This window comes from Myotis nattereri, assembly GCF_964212035.1.
Source record: "Myotis nattereri genome assembly, chromosome: 11".
In the NCBI taxonomy this organism is placed as follows: domain Eukaryota; kingdom Metazoa; phylum Chordata; class Mammalia; order Chiroptera; family Vespertilionidae; genus Myotis; species Myotis nattereri.
The window spans coordinates 76742008-76756505 of record NC_138086.1 but is presented as its reverse complement, the minus strand read 5'-3'; the positions used below and the strand labels follow the sequence as shown (position 1 = coordinate 76756505).

The following is a 14498-nucleotide window of genomic DNA, read 5'->3' as shown; positions in this document are numbered from 1 at the left end:
CTACACGCTCACACACACTGGGCACCCCACTACACGCTCACACACGCTGGGCACCCACTACACGCTCACACATGCTGGGCACGCTCACACACTCTGGGCACCCCACTACTGCATGCTCACATACTCTAGGCACCCCACTACTGCATGCTTACACACCTGGGCACCCCACTACTGCATGCTTACACACCTGGGCACCCCACTACTGCATGCTTACACACCTGGACACCCCACTACTGCAAGCTCACATACTCTAGGCACCCCACTACTGCATGCTCATGCATGCTGGGCACCTCACTACTGCATGCTCACACACTGTGGTTACCCCACTGCTGCTCTCAGAGTACTTCCTTCCATTGCACTCTCCAATTGTTTGTTGCTAGCACATAGTAAATATTACCGCTTCTTTACATTTATCTTGTATCCTGTCACTGTTAAACTCACTTATCCTAGTAGCTTTTTCTAAATATTATATTGTCTGTGAATGAAAAGTTTTATTTGTTCCTTTCCAATTTTTGTGCCTCCACCCACCCACCCCCATCTTCAAAGTGCTTTTATTGGCCTTACTGTGCTGGATAGGACTCCAGTATAATGTCAAATAGAAAAGGCGAGAGCAGACACCCCTCACCTGATCCCCAGTCTTTAAAGAAAAGACTTGTCTTTCACCATCAAGAGGGATGTTAGCAGTGGGTTTTTCATAGATGCCTTTTATCATGTGAGAAGGTTCCTTTCTATTCCCAGTTTGCTGAGATTTTTGAACCAGTAATAAGTACTGAATCTTATCAAATGCTACTATTGCCATACTCATATTTTCTCCGGTGTTCTGTGAATATGGTGAGTTACCTTGATTGCGTTTTAAATGTTAACCCATTTTACATTTCGGATAGCCCACTGCTATGTGCATCTCCTTTACAAAAGCTGGATTCTGTTTGGTGACGTCTTCGTCAAGATTTTGCATCTCTCTTCATGAGGGACAGTGGTTTCCAGTGTGTTATTCCGTTTTCTGTTCTTGTCTGTCTGCCTGTTTTTTGTTGTTGTTTTTAAATAGCGTTTTTGTCCAGTTTAGTGTCAGGATAATGCTGGCTTCATCAAAACAAGTTGGCAATGATTCCCTCCACCTGTTTTCTTAGAGTCTGAGTATGATTGCTATTGTTTCTTCATTAAATGTTTGATAGGACTCACCAATGAATCCATCATCTGAGAAGGTTTTAAATTATGAGTTCAATTTTTTAAAGATATTGGGTTATTCGAATTTTCTACTTTTCTGGTGTCACTTGTTGTAATTTTCAAAGAATGTATCCGTTCCAGTTGTACATTTATTGGCATAGGTTGTTCCTCACATGCCCTCATGATCCTTTTTAGGATCTGTAGTCCTCTCTTTCATTCCTGATATTGACAATCTGTGACTTCTCCCTTTTTTCTTGATCAGTTATTTATCCATTTTATTGATCTTTTAGAAAAGAAAAGCTTTGGCTTTGTCTGCTATTTTTTCTGTTATTATATTTCATTGATTTCTACTCTTAATATTTTCTTCCTCTGGTTTAATTCACTCTTACTTTTCTAGTTAAAGTAGAAATATAGACCATTGATTTCAGACATTTCTTTGTCCAATGTAAACATTTAAAGGTATAATTTTCTCTCTAGGCACTGCATTAGGTTCATCCCACAAAGCTTGATATGTCATATATTCTTTATCATTCAATTCTAAATATTTTCTAAGTTCTCTTGTGATTTCTTCTTTGACCCAGGGGTTACTTAGAAGTATATTGTTTAATATCTAAATATATAGAATTTTCCCATTATCTTTTTATATTGATTTCTATTTAATTCTGTTGTCATCAGAGAACATATTCTGAATGAGTTCAATGCTTTTAAATTTACTGAGACTTGTTTTATGGCCAAGTATTGGGTCTACCTAGGTGAATATTCCATGAGCACTTAAAAATACCGTGTGATTGCTAGATGTGGTCTTTGGTAGGTCTTAATTAGGTTGATGAGGTTGCTCATGCCTCTTATATTATTATTAAGTTTCTGTTTGTTCTGCAGTCAGTTATTGGGAGAGGATTGTTAAAATCTCTAAATTTTAATGGTAGGCCTGTCTATTTTTTTTATTTTAGTTCTGTCAGGTTTTGGAGCTCCACTAGTAGATGCATACACATTTAAGAAAGTTATGTCTTCCTAATGTATCGTCCTTTCATTATTATTAAATAGCCATTTTTATCTCTGCTAATATTCTTTGTTTTGAAATCTATTTTGTCTGACATTAAGAGTCTCATGCTCTACCGACTGAGCTAGCCGGGCACCCTTGTCTGACATTAATACAGCCTTTCCAACTTACATATGATTAATACTTTCATAGTATATCTTTTTCCTTTTATTTTTATCCTAAATGTGTCTTTTTTACATTAAAATTTTGTATCTTATAGATAGTAGTTTGTTAGATCTTGCTTTTTTTTAATCTGAAAAAACATCACACTGAGTATAATCATCAATATAGTTAAGTGTAAATCTACCACCTTGCTATTTTTCTATTTTTCCTATATTTTCTTAGATTCTTTGGTGTTTCTTATCCTGCCTTTTGGATTAGTTGAGTATTTCTTAGTATTCTATTTTATGTCCTATATTGCCTTCTATACACATTTGGGGTTTTTTGTGGAGTTTTTTGGTGCTTGCTCTTGGGTTTACTATATATATCTTAAACACATCACAGCCTCCCTTCAAGTATTCTATCACTTTATGTATAATGTAAGAAGTTTACAACTGTATATTTTCAATTCTTCCTCTGCCCTTTGAACTGAAATGCTGCCCTTCGCCTAGCTGTACCACAGTGCACTTATCCACTGACCTACAGAAAAACCTCTTGGTTACTTCCATGTTTTGGCAATCATGACCTCGTTTTAAGTTGCAATTCCCTAATGACATATGCTGCTGAGCATATTTTCATATGCTCATTTGCCATCGACGTATCTTCTTTGGTCAAGTGTCTGTTCAGGTTTTTTGCCCATGTTTAAAATCAGGTTCTCTTCTTATTAATGAGTTTTAAGAGTTCATAAGTTTTGGACAACAGCTGTCCCATTCTCTTAACAGTATCTTTCATAAAGAAGGTTCCAATCTTAATCAAGTCCAGCTTAACGGTTTTCTTTCCTGGGTCATAACTTTGGTTTTGTGTCTAAAAAGTCGTCGCCATGCTCAAGGTTACCTCGGTGTTCTAGCTTATCTCCTGGGAGCTTTATGGTTTTGCGATTTGCATTTAGATCTTTGGACCATTCTGAGCTAACCTTTGTGAGGTGTGCGCCTGTGTGTAGATTCATTTGCTTGCACGTGTATGTCCAGTGGGTCCAGCACCACAGCCTGCAGAGCCAAAGATGCAGGAGAGACAAGAGCTAATGCCACCAGAGTGACCATTACACACATGCAGATGCTGGGAGGGGCTCAAGTGAGGAACAGAGGCAACCGGGCATCAGAGGAGCTGGCAAACTGGAGTCCAGCCGGGGGGCGGGGCGGGGGGGAAGCACATCACTGCTACTGGGATGGAGAGGGAGGATCAGATCCAGATGGCATTGGTTTCAGAAGCAGAGAATGGAGAGAGAGAGAGGGAGAGAGGGAGAGAGAGAGAGAGAGATCGAACATGTTTTATGATTTCTTATTGACACTTTGGGATAAGTTGAAAAGAAATCCCAACTCTTGTCCTCTATCCATCCGTGTGTCATTAAAGTCTGGGGAATGTTTAATGTTTTCTTTCCAGAATGTCTTGTTAATTGCTTTGATTATTTTCATTTTTGTGAGCTGCTGAGTGTGAATGATGAGGATTCTGCACCATCCTTTTCCCTAAGGGATAAGTAATGACTTCATTTTATCCCACGAGGCTTAGTAAAACAGAAGCTTTGGTTTCCTTACTTATGGACCAGTGACCTACAAAGATTTCCTAACTTGTCCTCGAATAAATAAGACAGTGGTTAACCTAAACGCAGGAAGATAATGTGAAAGGAGCCCATGAAGACTGCAGACTTACGGTTCCCTAAATGGAAGTGAAGTCTGGCCTTAATTAGAACTCTGGCTTAAGTGAGAAAATAACGTTTCTAGATTTGGGGTTTACACAAAATGACTCTATTCCAGCTGTTCCCCATATTCAGATGACCTTAATGTTCTTAGAGATGCCTGACACGTCGGAATGAGAGGTTACAGGTGACACTGTGAGCTTCCCTCTCGGAAACTGGTAGCAGATGGAACACACACTGATTGCTGTGGCCGGTTACATGGAATGTAGCTAAATCACTAGCACTTTAAACCTCTTCATTCTCAACCTGATGACCTTGGAGCCCAGGAGGGGGCCGTGGCCCTCGGAAACTTGATAGCCTGACAGGTATTTCTAAAATCTGAAATCCCTTCAGCCAGTGGGATGGATGACTGACTCGCTGCCTTTCATGCCCAGCCTGGAGTGTGGGTGGGAGCTGAGGGCAGGAGAACTGTCCCTGAATATATATAAGGGAAGCACCTCTCCACAGAGTCAAGGATGCACACCAGAGACCCACAGCCCTACTGGTCCCTGGGGCTCACTGATGCCGCAGGGAAAAGTTAAACAGCCAAACTGAAAAGTAAATGCACACTGAGCGCTGAGCCCACACTCGACCAAGGCTCGCACGGGCACACGTGAAGAGACCTGGAATGCGGGTAAAGGGATTTTCTATATGTCCCTGCAAACTCTGCCTGCTCCACCCCATCCACATACTCTTGTCACATTAAAGTCCAAGTCAATAAAACCCCCACACATGTGATCTCTGCATTATTTCCAGGTTTTGGAGTTATTTTTCAAGGAAATTTTTTCAAAAAACAAATGAACTCTTTAAGGCATAGTCTCTAGTCCAGTGATGGCGAACCTTTTGAGCTCGGTGTGTCAGAATTTTGAAAAACCCTAACTTAACTCTGGTGCTGTGTCACATATAGACATTTTTTGATCTTTGCAACCATAGTAAAACAAAGACTTATATTTTTGATATTTATTTTATATATTTAAATGCCATTTAACAAAGAAAAATCAACCAAAAGAATGAGTTCGCGTGTCACCTCTGACATGCGTGTCATAGGTTCGCCATCACTGCTCTAGTCTCTTCTCAGGCTGCAGTGACGGTGGATTCGTAATGTCATGAGGCTCATCTCCAGGGCCCTTCCCTTACCCAGGTTCGTGGCTGTGCTTTTGGGGCTCTGGCTACAGGGAAGTTGAATGGGAGACACTTAATTGGGGTTCACGGGACATGATTATGTGGCTTGCAGTCAAATCTGAACATGGACAAATCATCGCTTGCTGCTCTGCTGGAGGAATGGGTTCCAGGAATCCCACCCCCGCCCATCGCTCCTCACCCAGTGCCCCAGGAGGGCACAGAGCAGGGTGCGCTGCCCACCTCACAGGCATCTTCCTCCCATTAGGCGCTGGCGGCTGGGTGGTGCTGTAAGTCGTATCTGTCACAATGCAGTTCAACAAAACTCCCACCACCTGTGGTCTCCGCATCACTTCCACAGTGTAGGAGCGAAAGCAGAAAAGCCCCACCAGCTACTTCAACCTGCACACACAGGGAGGCTGCCGGGAGGCCAGCTCTTGATCCAACTTTATCATTGTTTTGGCATTTAATTGACACAATCACTTCTCAATACAATTCTATGCTCATAGTAGTGCTATATGGTACACTAATCATGTGCTTTTGATATGTTGTACTCTGCACCTTTCAGGATCACTACAGTACAATGTCCAAGTAGAATATTTTCTAAAACTCATGCTGTTAAAAGACCCAATGCCAAGCAACAGGAGTCCATTGCTAATTACTGTTTATATCCTAACGCTGATATCCTGACACACATACAGAGATGGGGCTTGCTCTCTCATGACAAGAACAACACATTCATTAAAGAATACTCCGGCCGAAACCGGTTTGGCTCAGTGGATAGAGCGTCGGCCTGCTGACTGAAGGGTCCCAGGTTCGATTCCGGTCAAGGGCATGTACCTGGGTTGCGGGCACATCCCCACTGGGGGATGTGCAGGAGGCGGCTGGTCGATGTTTCTCTCTCATCGATGTTTCTGACTCTCTATCTCTCTCCCTTCCTCTCTGTAAAAAATCAATAAAATATATTTAAAAAAAAAAAAAAAAGAATACTCCGGAGAGACGCTCTGCGAAAGGAAGGAGAGAGCAGACCTGCAGTCCAACCAAGGCCGGAAGCCAGCCCCTCTCTGCAGCCGCCCACCCCGCAGCTCCGGACTACGGTGGGCACAGCCTCGTCTCCGGACAACAGGCCATGGACGACGCTGTGGGCACGCAATGAGGCCCTGGCTGCCGCGGCAGGTGGCCACTGGCGATTCTGCATTTATATAATGCTTTTTAAGGGGTGTACACTCATCACATACATTTTATTTTGATTTTTCACTCATCTTTTCCTACAATTGTATGTGATAAGGGATCGTGTACGTTGTGACACAGACTACCATCTAGCTAGAGGCGGGTATTTAAAAAACCAAACACAGCCCAGCCGGAATGTGCACTGAAAGGTTAGGTTGCCGGTTCAATTCCCAGTCTGGGCACACATGAAAGGCAACCAAACGATCAATGTTTCTCTCTCACATTGATGTTCTTCTCTCTCTCTTTCTCTCTCTCTCAGGATGTCCTTGGTGAGGATTAAAAAACAATAACACAGAGGTAGGTTTCTTGGCTTAGCCACTTTCAAGCCAGAGAATAACTTTTTAAGAGTCATGGAAGCATAGCAAAGCCATTCCTAGTACAAGCTGAAGCTCCTCAAGCCAGGGGAACCCTGTGGCTCCAGGTGTACTTGACCTGTGGACACTGCAAGCCAGTCCCTGAGAGGCAAGGAAACCACAGAGTGTAGGGGATTGGAGAACTGGGGGATCGGGACACAGGCACCATCGCTGATGCCTGTCTTGCCTCTGCACATAGATTCAGGTGGGCACAGCGCCCCAGCAGGAGCCTAAGGCGAGGGGAACATGTCTGACCGTGTCTGGAGGGCGGGTGGGGGTGGGCCAGGCTCTTTATATGAGCTAAGGAACCTGCTGGGACACCAGTCATCCTAAAGCAGGGCCCACAGGGGTGGGGAGGAGCATCAGAGGGGAGTGGGATTTTGAAAGGATTCTGGAATGCCTGTCACTTGGGTAACTGTCCCCAGGGTGAAGGGGCTGAGGGAAACCTAGGAGGCATTCCATGCAAATGAGATATTTACACGAAATCTCCATGAGATATGAAAGCAGAAGAGGATACAGCTCTGCGGCTCACACAGCCCAGGGTTCTGCCGCAGAGGACACCCTGGGCACCTGCTCAGCACAGACAAAGCCCAGGCACGGCCCCAGCCTGGCACCGAGAGGAGAGGCGAGGGTGTTCATTAGACACCCAGGCTGCACCAAAGGCACAACCACAAAGAAAGGGGGCAAACATCTGGCGACTTAAAATCTTAAATCTTCTATTAAAAACAAACTCAGGAACAAGATTAAAAGACAAGTGAAAAGTTGAGACAATGTCCATGTCATACTCTACCAACCAAAGATTAATATTATTTCAAAACACTATTATAATCAATACGGTAATCATTATCGCCACCACAAATCTCCTCAGAAAAGGAAAGGAATAGCATGAACAGGCAATTCACCAAAGGAGAAACATAAATGGCAAATAGGTAAATCTTTCAAATGGGCAACCACATTAGAAACCAAAGAAACGTGGCTACCTTGGACTACAAGCCTCCAGTTGTAAACTGTATTTTACTGTAGTCCTACCACCAGTCTAAACGTCTGGTCGGGGGTGGGGGGTGCCTGGGCTTTTGGATTAAAATCCCAGTTCTCCTACACACTGACTGTGGGATGCTGGGTAAATTATTTAGCCTCTGTTAACCTCATAACTCTCATTTGTAAAATACAGGTAACACCACCACCTACATGACAGCGATGTCATGAGGAGTGAACAGAATAGTGTGTACAAAGCACCCACAGGTAGTAAGCATTCTGTAGGTGTCTGCTATTTCATTAGCACCTACTCTGATATGCTGGGTAATCATGAGACTATCTGGCTAATCAGAGACCTGGATCTGACTTCTCCCAGCTTGCAGAGTTACTCCAAGATTATGTACACACACACACACACACACACACACACACACAAGAGATCATAAAAAAGTGTTATTAAAGGCTGAAATACTAGTGCCAAAATAATGAGAGCAATTAATAATTATTTGGGTCTTGATTTTCAAAAGGCCACTCCAAGTATAATTTGGCTCCAGAGTAATTCTTGGCCCCACTATTTTTCTGTTAGCAGAAACACTTTCCGTGTGCTTTTAAATACTGAGGCCAAAGCCAGGGTTAAAAGACAGATCTGCAACTTAAATTCAGGAGTTCCTTTATCAAAAGGTACTTTCAAGTCATGAATCAAATTATTTTATCATTTTAGAACTGATATTTTAAATGTGATCATGTTGAAAAGGTTAATAAGTAACTTCTTTCCTTGGGGAATATAGCTGATCTATTTTTAAATATGTGCATGATGCATATATTGGGAGTTCTATATTAAAGTGATTCAAATGAAAAGTAAAATCACTAAAACTGCGCTAATAGGCTTAAGACACTAATAATGATTTCCAGGAAAACATTTTACAAATATACTTCGTAACATACAAACTCTCAGTATCACATGTAATGGTAACAACAAAAGTCACCTAAATTCCCAAACCAGAGCTAGGAAGCCTTCTGGACTTACCTTGGTAGTCTCTCCCCCACAGAGCCCAGCAACCACGGAGGCGCAAATGAGCGGGAAACCGTGGAGGAGGGATGGACAGAAACCACTGCCCTCAGGCACTTCAGTCACCTTTACGCATCGGACAGCGTGCATCAGTTTTATATCGTGGGAAATAAAGGAGAAAATCAAAAGGCGAAGGGAAAGAATTGGTGGAGGGGGGCTGGCGAAGGTAAAGAAAGACTGGCCCATGCAGACGAACATGGAAACACAGAGAAAAAGAAGCTGAGTTCAAGGAAGTTAGAAGAACACAGGACGTGACTCAAAAAGAGAAAGGAGAACAGAAATGGGCAGGTGCACAGTACCACGCCGGCCATGGGAACCAGATAGCAAAGAACACAGGTTTACAAAGCAATTCGCTTCTCTTGCACCCCTTCTTCCAGGAAACTGCTAAAGACAGGCGGAGTGCTGTGCTTTTGCAGCTCTGGGCGCACCGACAGCCCTGGCACCTTCTACCGGTCCCACGGGCTGGGTGATACTCACCTAATGGTTGATTCTGGCCAAGGTCTAGAAGTTGTCCACAAACACACCTGACAATTAAAAATATTACATATTCTGCTGCATATCCTACAGAAGAAGGCTGGAAATAGTACACAACACATCCTCTGCAGTTTGCGACACTTCACAAGAGAAACACCACGGACCATTCCCCCTGGTGCTGCTAAAGGCATTCCAAACCGGCAGACACACTTGGTTTCAATGAATCAGTCTTGCAACTCTCGTTTTAGCTTGAAATTGGCAAAGTCTCTTTTACTTCTTACACATAAAAACCTCACATTTTAACTGTAATAAAGCGTGCGTCGCCTTCCCTCTGGAATTTTAAAAGGTATCACCCATTGGGGTAATGAAGAGGATGTTCGTGAACTTGCTTCCTTGAAAACATTTTAACATATAACAGAAGGAAACTTACCTTCTTCTGCTTTTCACCTAAGAGAGTCAATCCTATGAAAGTTCTTGGTTTATTCATAAAACAATCCTGTTTGGGTCTTACCGTGGAGTAGCCAAGTTTTCGATTCCTTTTTATTTCTTTCCTCTGAAGAAATTATGTAGAGGAGTCACCAGATAAGCCTCTGATTATAAACCAACTCCAAGATATTGTTTGACAATGAGCTGTTTTATTAAACGTGATACATGTACTATATAAGAATTCTGAAAAATAATGGTTATCAAATTATTTCAGATCTAGGTCTCTGCATTATAAAGTCTGTCCCAGAAAGATGCTGTGTCACTGTCTCCCGTGGCTGTAAACCCACGGATGACCAAGCAGCAACGTCCTCTCCTGGTAGGACAAGTTTCAGTGGACTTGCCCATCAAAATAAAAGTCCTGGCCTCCATCTCTACACAGTGCCACGTCCAGACAGGTGAGCTAGAGGAAGCACCTGGGCCAGCCCTACGCCTGCGCTTGGCACGAGGTCCACACAGCGTCAGTCCGGGGCAAGCCATCTTCCCCTCAACCGGACAACTCCACGTCAACTACTCCGAGGCTCCTTGCAGGGGTGCAACTTCTAGAAAAAAGAGAGTGACAGAGAGGAGAAGGTCCGAATCAAGCCCGTCAAACGTGTGGTCCGCCGGCCGCGAGTTTGACATGCTTGGTCTGAATATTGAAAGGAATACACAAATGATCAAACCGAGTTGCGCCGAAGTGGAGGGGAGGGAGGAGGAAGGGGGAAAACGAGCAGCTGGCCCTGACCTGGGGCTTGTGAAGGCCACGCCTTCCCTTACCAGGCCTGGGCGGCTCCGCCGTGAGGTGCTTGTGGCTGCTCAACAGCTCGGTGGAGTCGTTCTGTTGTCCTTTCCTCCAGGTCTGACTCTGGAATCGGAGCGCAGCCGCCTAGTTGGAAAACACAAACGATACTCTCAGAGCCGGGCCCCCCAAATCTGCCCCTTCAGCGGCAAGCGCAGCTGGAAAAAACGTGCCAATCAACCATATAACAAATGATGTGACAACCGTCTTCAAGAGCGGACCAGAAAGAATAATCCTATTATATGTCTCTCTTTGGTGAAAATACTGGGAATGAGTTATTGCCCCTAAAGACATATTATACTGACGACCGATCACGTAGCAACAGCAGCGATGGTGTTGCCTTTAAGCTTTCCTTTCCGAAGCCAGAAAGGACAAAACCTAGTGCATCTGGGACATCACACGATAACACGCTTCAGCAGGCATTCCCTCCAACACCAGAGCGTCAGAAGCCATAGGATAGCAGGGCCCGCTGGCCGCAGGGGACGAGCCCTTCCTGGGGCGAAGAGGAAGGCTGCCGGTGACGTGGGCTGGTCTCTGGAATCTGACTCTATCCCTGATGCCCAGCACTTTCCAGGACAGACGCAGACGCCTCCTAGTTCAGCAGCAAAGCCACACACTGCATTGTGGGAGCTTTCAATCCCACGTCAGTTCCAAGTGATGGGAGGATGGGCTGGCACCATACTGGGTGTAGGTCACCTCATCCTCCCCACCGAAGTCCTGCACGGGAAACTCGTGAGAATTTCCTGACGACGCTACCACTCGAGTGACCCATCTGCCATCGTTTCCTGGATGCATACAAGATGCCATAGACGGCACAGGTTTTCCCACAGCCAGTCTTCTTGTGAATGAAGTGTGATTTTTCCCCACTGAGGTTTTTCACATACTGAGCCCAAAGCCTCACACTCAAGTTGAGCTTTACAGGTGAGGAGATTTATGAAGAAAGATGGGGGGTCAGCCGCATTCAAATGAGAGGAAGTGGCAGGACCCCAGGTCTGAGAAAAACACACCTTACCATTCATTCCTCTGCGTTGTCTCTGAAAAAGAAATGGATGCCGAGGAAAACTCAAAAGGAAGCATTTCCACACGCATGAAAGGAGCATCAGCGTTAGAATCACCCATCAGGGCAACGGCCCTGCTACCTCTGCACTTGGCAAGGGGCCCATCCGGAAGAACCAGGCGTATTTTTTACATCAAATTTATTGGGTGACGTTGGTTCACAAAGCCATCGGTGTGTTAACAGGCTTATTTTTAATCTCTTTCCCAAGCCCATAGATCATGGTAACAATAACGATCATTATTAAGTGCTTTCTAAATGCTAGAGACTCTGCCCATGTTATCTCACTTAGCTCCTACAAACCACACCACGAAACAGGTGTCATTATTCTCCGTTTACGGAGAAGAAAACGAAGCTCCCACAGATTCGGTCCCTCGTGACTTTTGCTGCCAGGTCTCCGTTGGCTCGTCTTGGCTGTGACCGAGTCTCGGGCTTCCCTTCTTTCTGATGGCCTGACCCGGTCTGAGTATTGGGCAGGTGTACTGCACAATGCCCGTCCACTGAAACCTGTCTGGTGTTTTTTCTCATGATTAGACTGGGGGGAGATTTTAAAGGATTCTTTTCATAAATTCTTAGGGTCTCCACTATTTTAGGAGTGTCTCCAGGTGTTCCTTCTCCTCTATCAAAAGTAGAAGCCAGTGGGCCCTGGCTGGAGAGGCCACTACAGGGGAAGGAGACCAACAGCGAGGTGAGGCGCTAGACTGTGAAGTTCCAGCAGTGGATCCAGCAGTGGATGGGCTGATCCAGCTGGAGGACCCAGGGCAGGTTACTCGTTGCCTCATCTATAAAATGAGGGTCTTCCTGAGCACTTTCATGAGGCTCAAGAGACCATGGACACCCAGCACAGCGCTTGGCATATGGTACATTTGATCATCTCTGCCTTTTATTCGTTTTCTTGGCACAGAAGCACTTTCCACACCATTTCTATGGATCAGAGAACTTTCACTCTTGGTTTAACCACCTTCATTGAGAAGAGAGCAGAACAGAGACTCAGAGAGGGTAGCTGAGGCCCCTGAGGCCCCAGAGCGCGTTCCTGGATCTCCGGTGCCCAAACCATTGGCACTTCCTCAAGAGCATCTCTTTTTCCAGAGAAATCTCCGTGGGTTGACTTGTACTAACTAGCACTTCCTTTCAGCGATACAGAAAATCACAGGGCGGCAAGCTCTTCTTTGGGTATATCTTAGAACTTTGCTGACTTATTTTCTTGCCACAGTGGCCTTGGCAATCAAGTAGGTGCATGGGCACGAATATTCCATTCCTTCAGGGAGGAAAAAGTCTTTTCTTCATTTTTCTTCATATTTTAAGAGGAATGGAACAGGAGACACTGAGAATCACAAATGACCGCAGACCTTGCTCTGACTTGCCAACCAAAGAATCTTCAGTGCATGGGCCTGAACTGCCACTAAGAATTAGAAACAGCAGAAACCTCAAAATATACACCAGTGACATTTTTCTTTCCATCAAGATATACTTGATGGATAACGTGTTTTTTGAGGTTAACATTCAGATTTTATTTCAAAGGCTTCTAATTCATGTGAAGTGTGGGGAATGGGTGCTTTGAAAATAATATTTCACTATCTTATTAGTAAATATGAAGAGCTTCCCTGAGAGACTGAGTAGTTAAAAAATTCCCTGTAAATATATTCATTTGAAAAAGTTCTATCCTCTCTCTCTCTCTCTCTCTCTCTCTCTCTCTCTCTCTCTCTCAGTGTGCACACATATGCACACAGGCATACAGACATATATGAAAGTTTTCCTGATAATTCTCCTCTACTCTGTTTATTTTTCTAGTTTTTTAAAATACACTTTTGCCCAGCCAGTGTTGCTCAGTGGTTGAATGTTGACCTATGATCCAGGAGGTCATGGTTCAATTCCTGGTCAGGGCACATGCCCAGATTGCAGGCTCCATCCCCAGTGTGGAGTGTGCAGGGGGCAGCTGATTGATGATTTTCTCTCATTGATGTTTCTATCTCTCTGTCCATCTCCCTTCCTCTCTCTGAAATAAATAAAAATATATTTTAAAAATAAATAAAATACACTTCTTTTCTAGGTCAAGGAGATGTAAACTAAAAAGCCAAGCATTTGGCAGAATGGAAGAGTGGCAGGAAGGGAAGTGGGCAGAAGAGAGAGGAAGATGGAAGGTGAAGAGAAAAGGAGGAGAAAAATGATTCATCAACACATTCTATTTTCTGTGAAATATTTGGGGTGACTTACTGAAGGTGTAGATGATAAAATATTAAAGTCTATAAATATGTTAGCAGTTTGAAAAATGTCTCATCATGCGGATTAGGAGGTGGAGCTAGGAAGAAATGTGGAGAAAACACAGGCAACGACATGCACAAGGGCCGCAGAAGAGATAAAAAGCAAAAAGCTCTAGAGGAGAAGAGGCTTCAATCCTTGAGATCAAACCTCCACTGACCTTTTCTTCCAACTGGACTTCAGATCAAAGGCCCAGCCCACCTCGTACTTGGACCTAACATTTCCCTGAGAGCACACCAGAACTGGGGAAACTGTGCTGGTGGGAATGTTTTTAATGACAGACGTGTGTGTGTGTGTGTGTGTGTGTGTGTGTGTGTGTGTGTGTGTGTGTGTTTTCTAACCTTAAGGGCCATTCTGGAGAGCCAACACTTCTGTGCAATTGGGTTTACAAAGGTGCTTACTGAGCAGATGCTTTCCAGAAAAACACACAGACAAGATGGTTAATAAATACAACAGGCATCGACTTCACCCAAGGACATAAAGCCCTGAGAAGGTAACATGGCGTTAGGTTGGGAACATCAAGTAGATACCACGTGACACACTGCTGCTCTCGAGAGGGAACCTGAGGGCACGTGCCCACATCTTCCTCATCTCCACTTCCATCCTACCCTTTACGTGGAGGCATTCCAGCCTTCACCTGGGCAACTTCACAGTCCCCACACTCAGC

The 14498-nt window shown here is 44.3% G+C and overlaps 1 protein-coding gene across 1 annotated transcript in view; it reads right to left on the bottom strand.

Moving 5' to 3' along the window:
* Positions 1 to 9875: 9875 nt before the first annotated feature.
* BBS9 (Bardet-Biedl syndrome 9) overlaps positions 9876 to 14498 on the bottom strand; it is a 325628-nt gene continuing 321005 nt past the window's right edge. The window contains exons 22-23 of the mRNA XM_081102088.1: positions 10497 to 10605; positions 9876 to 10279 (exon numbers count right to left, since the gene is read on the bottom strand). Coding sequence (XP_080958214.1) covers position 10279; positions 10497 to 10605 — 110 coding nt within the window. The 3' untranslated portion in view covers positions 9876 to 10278. The remainder of the gene's footprint in view (positions 10280 to 10496; positions 10606 to 14498) is intronic.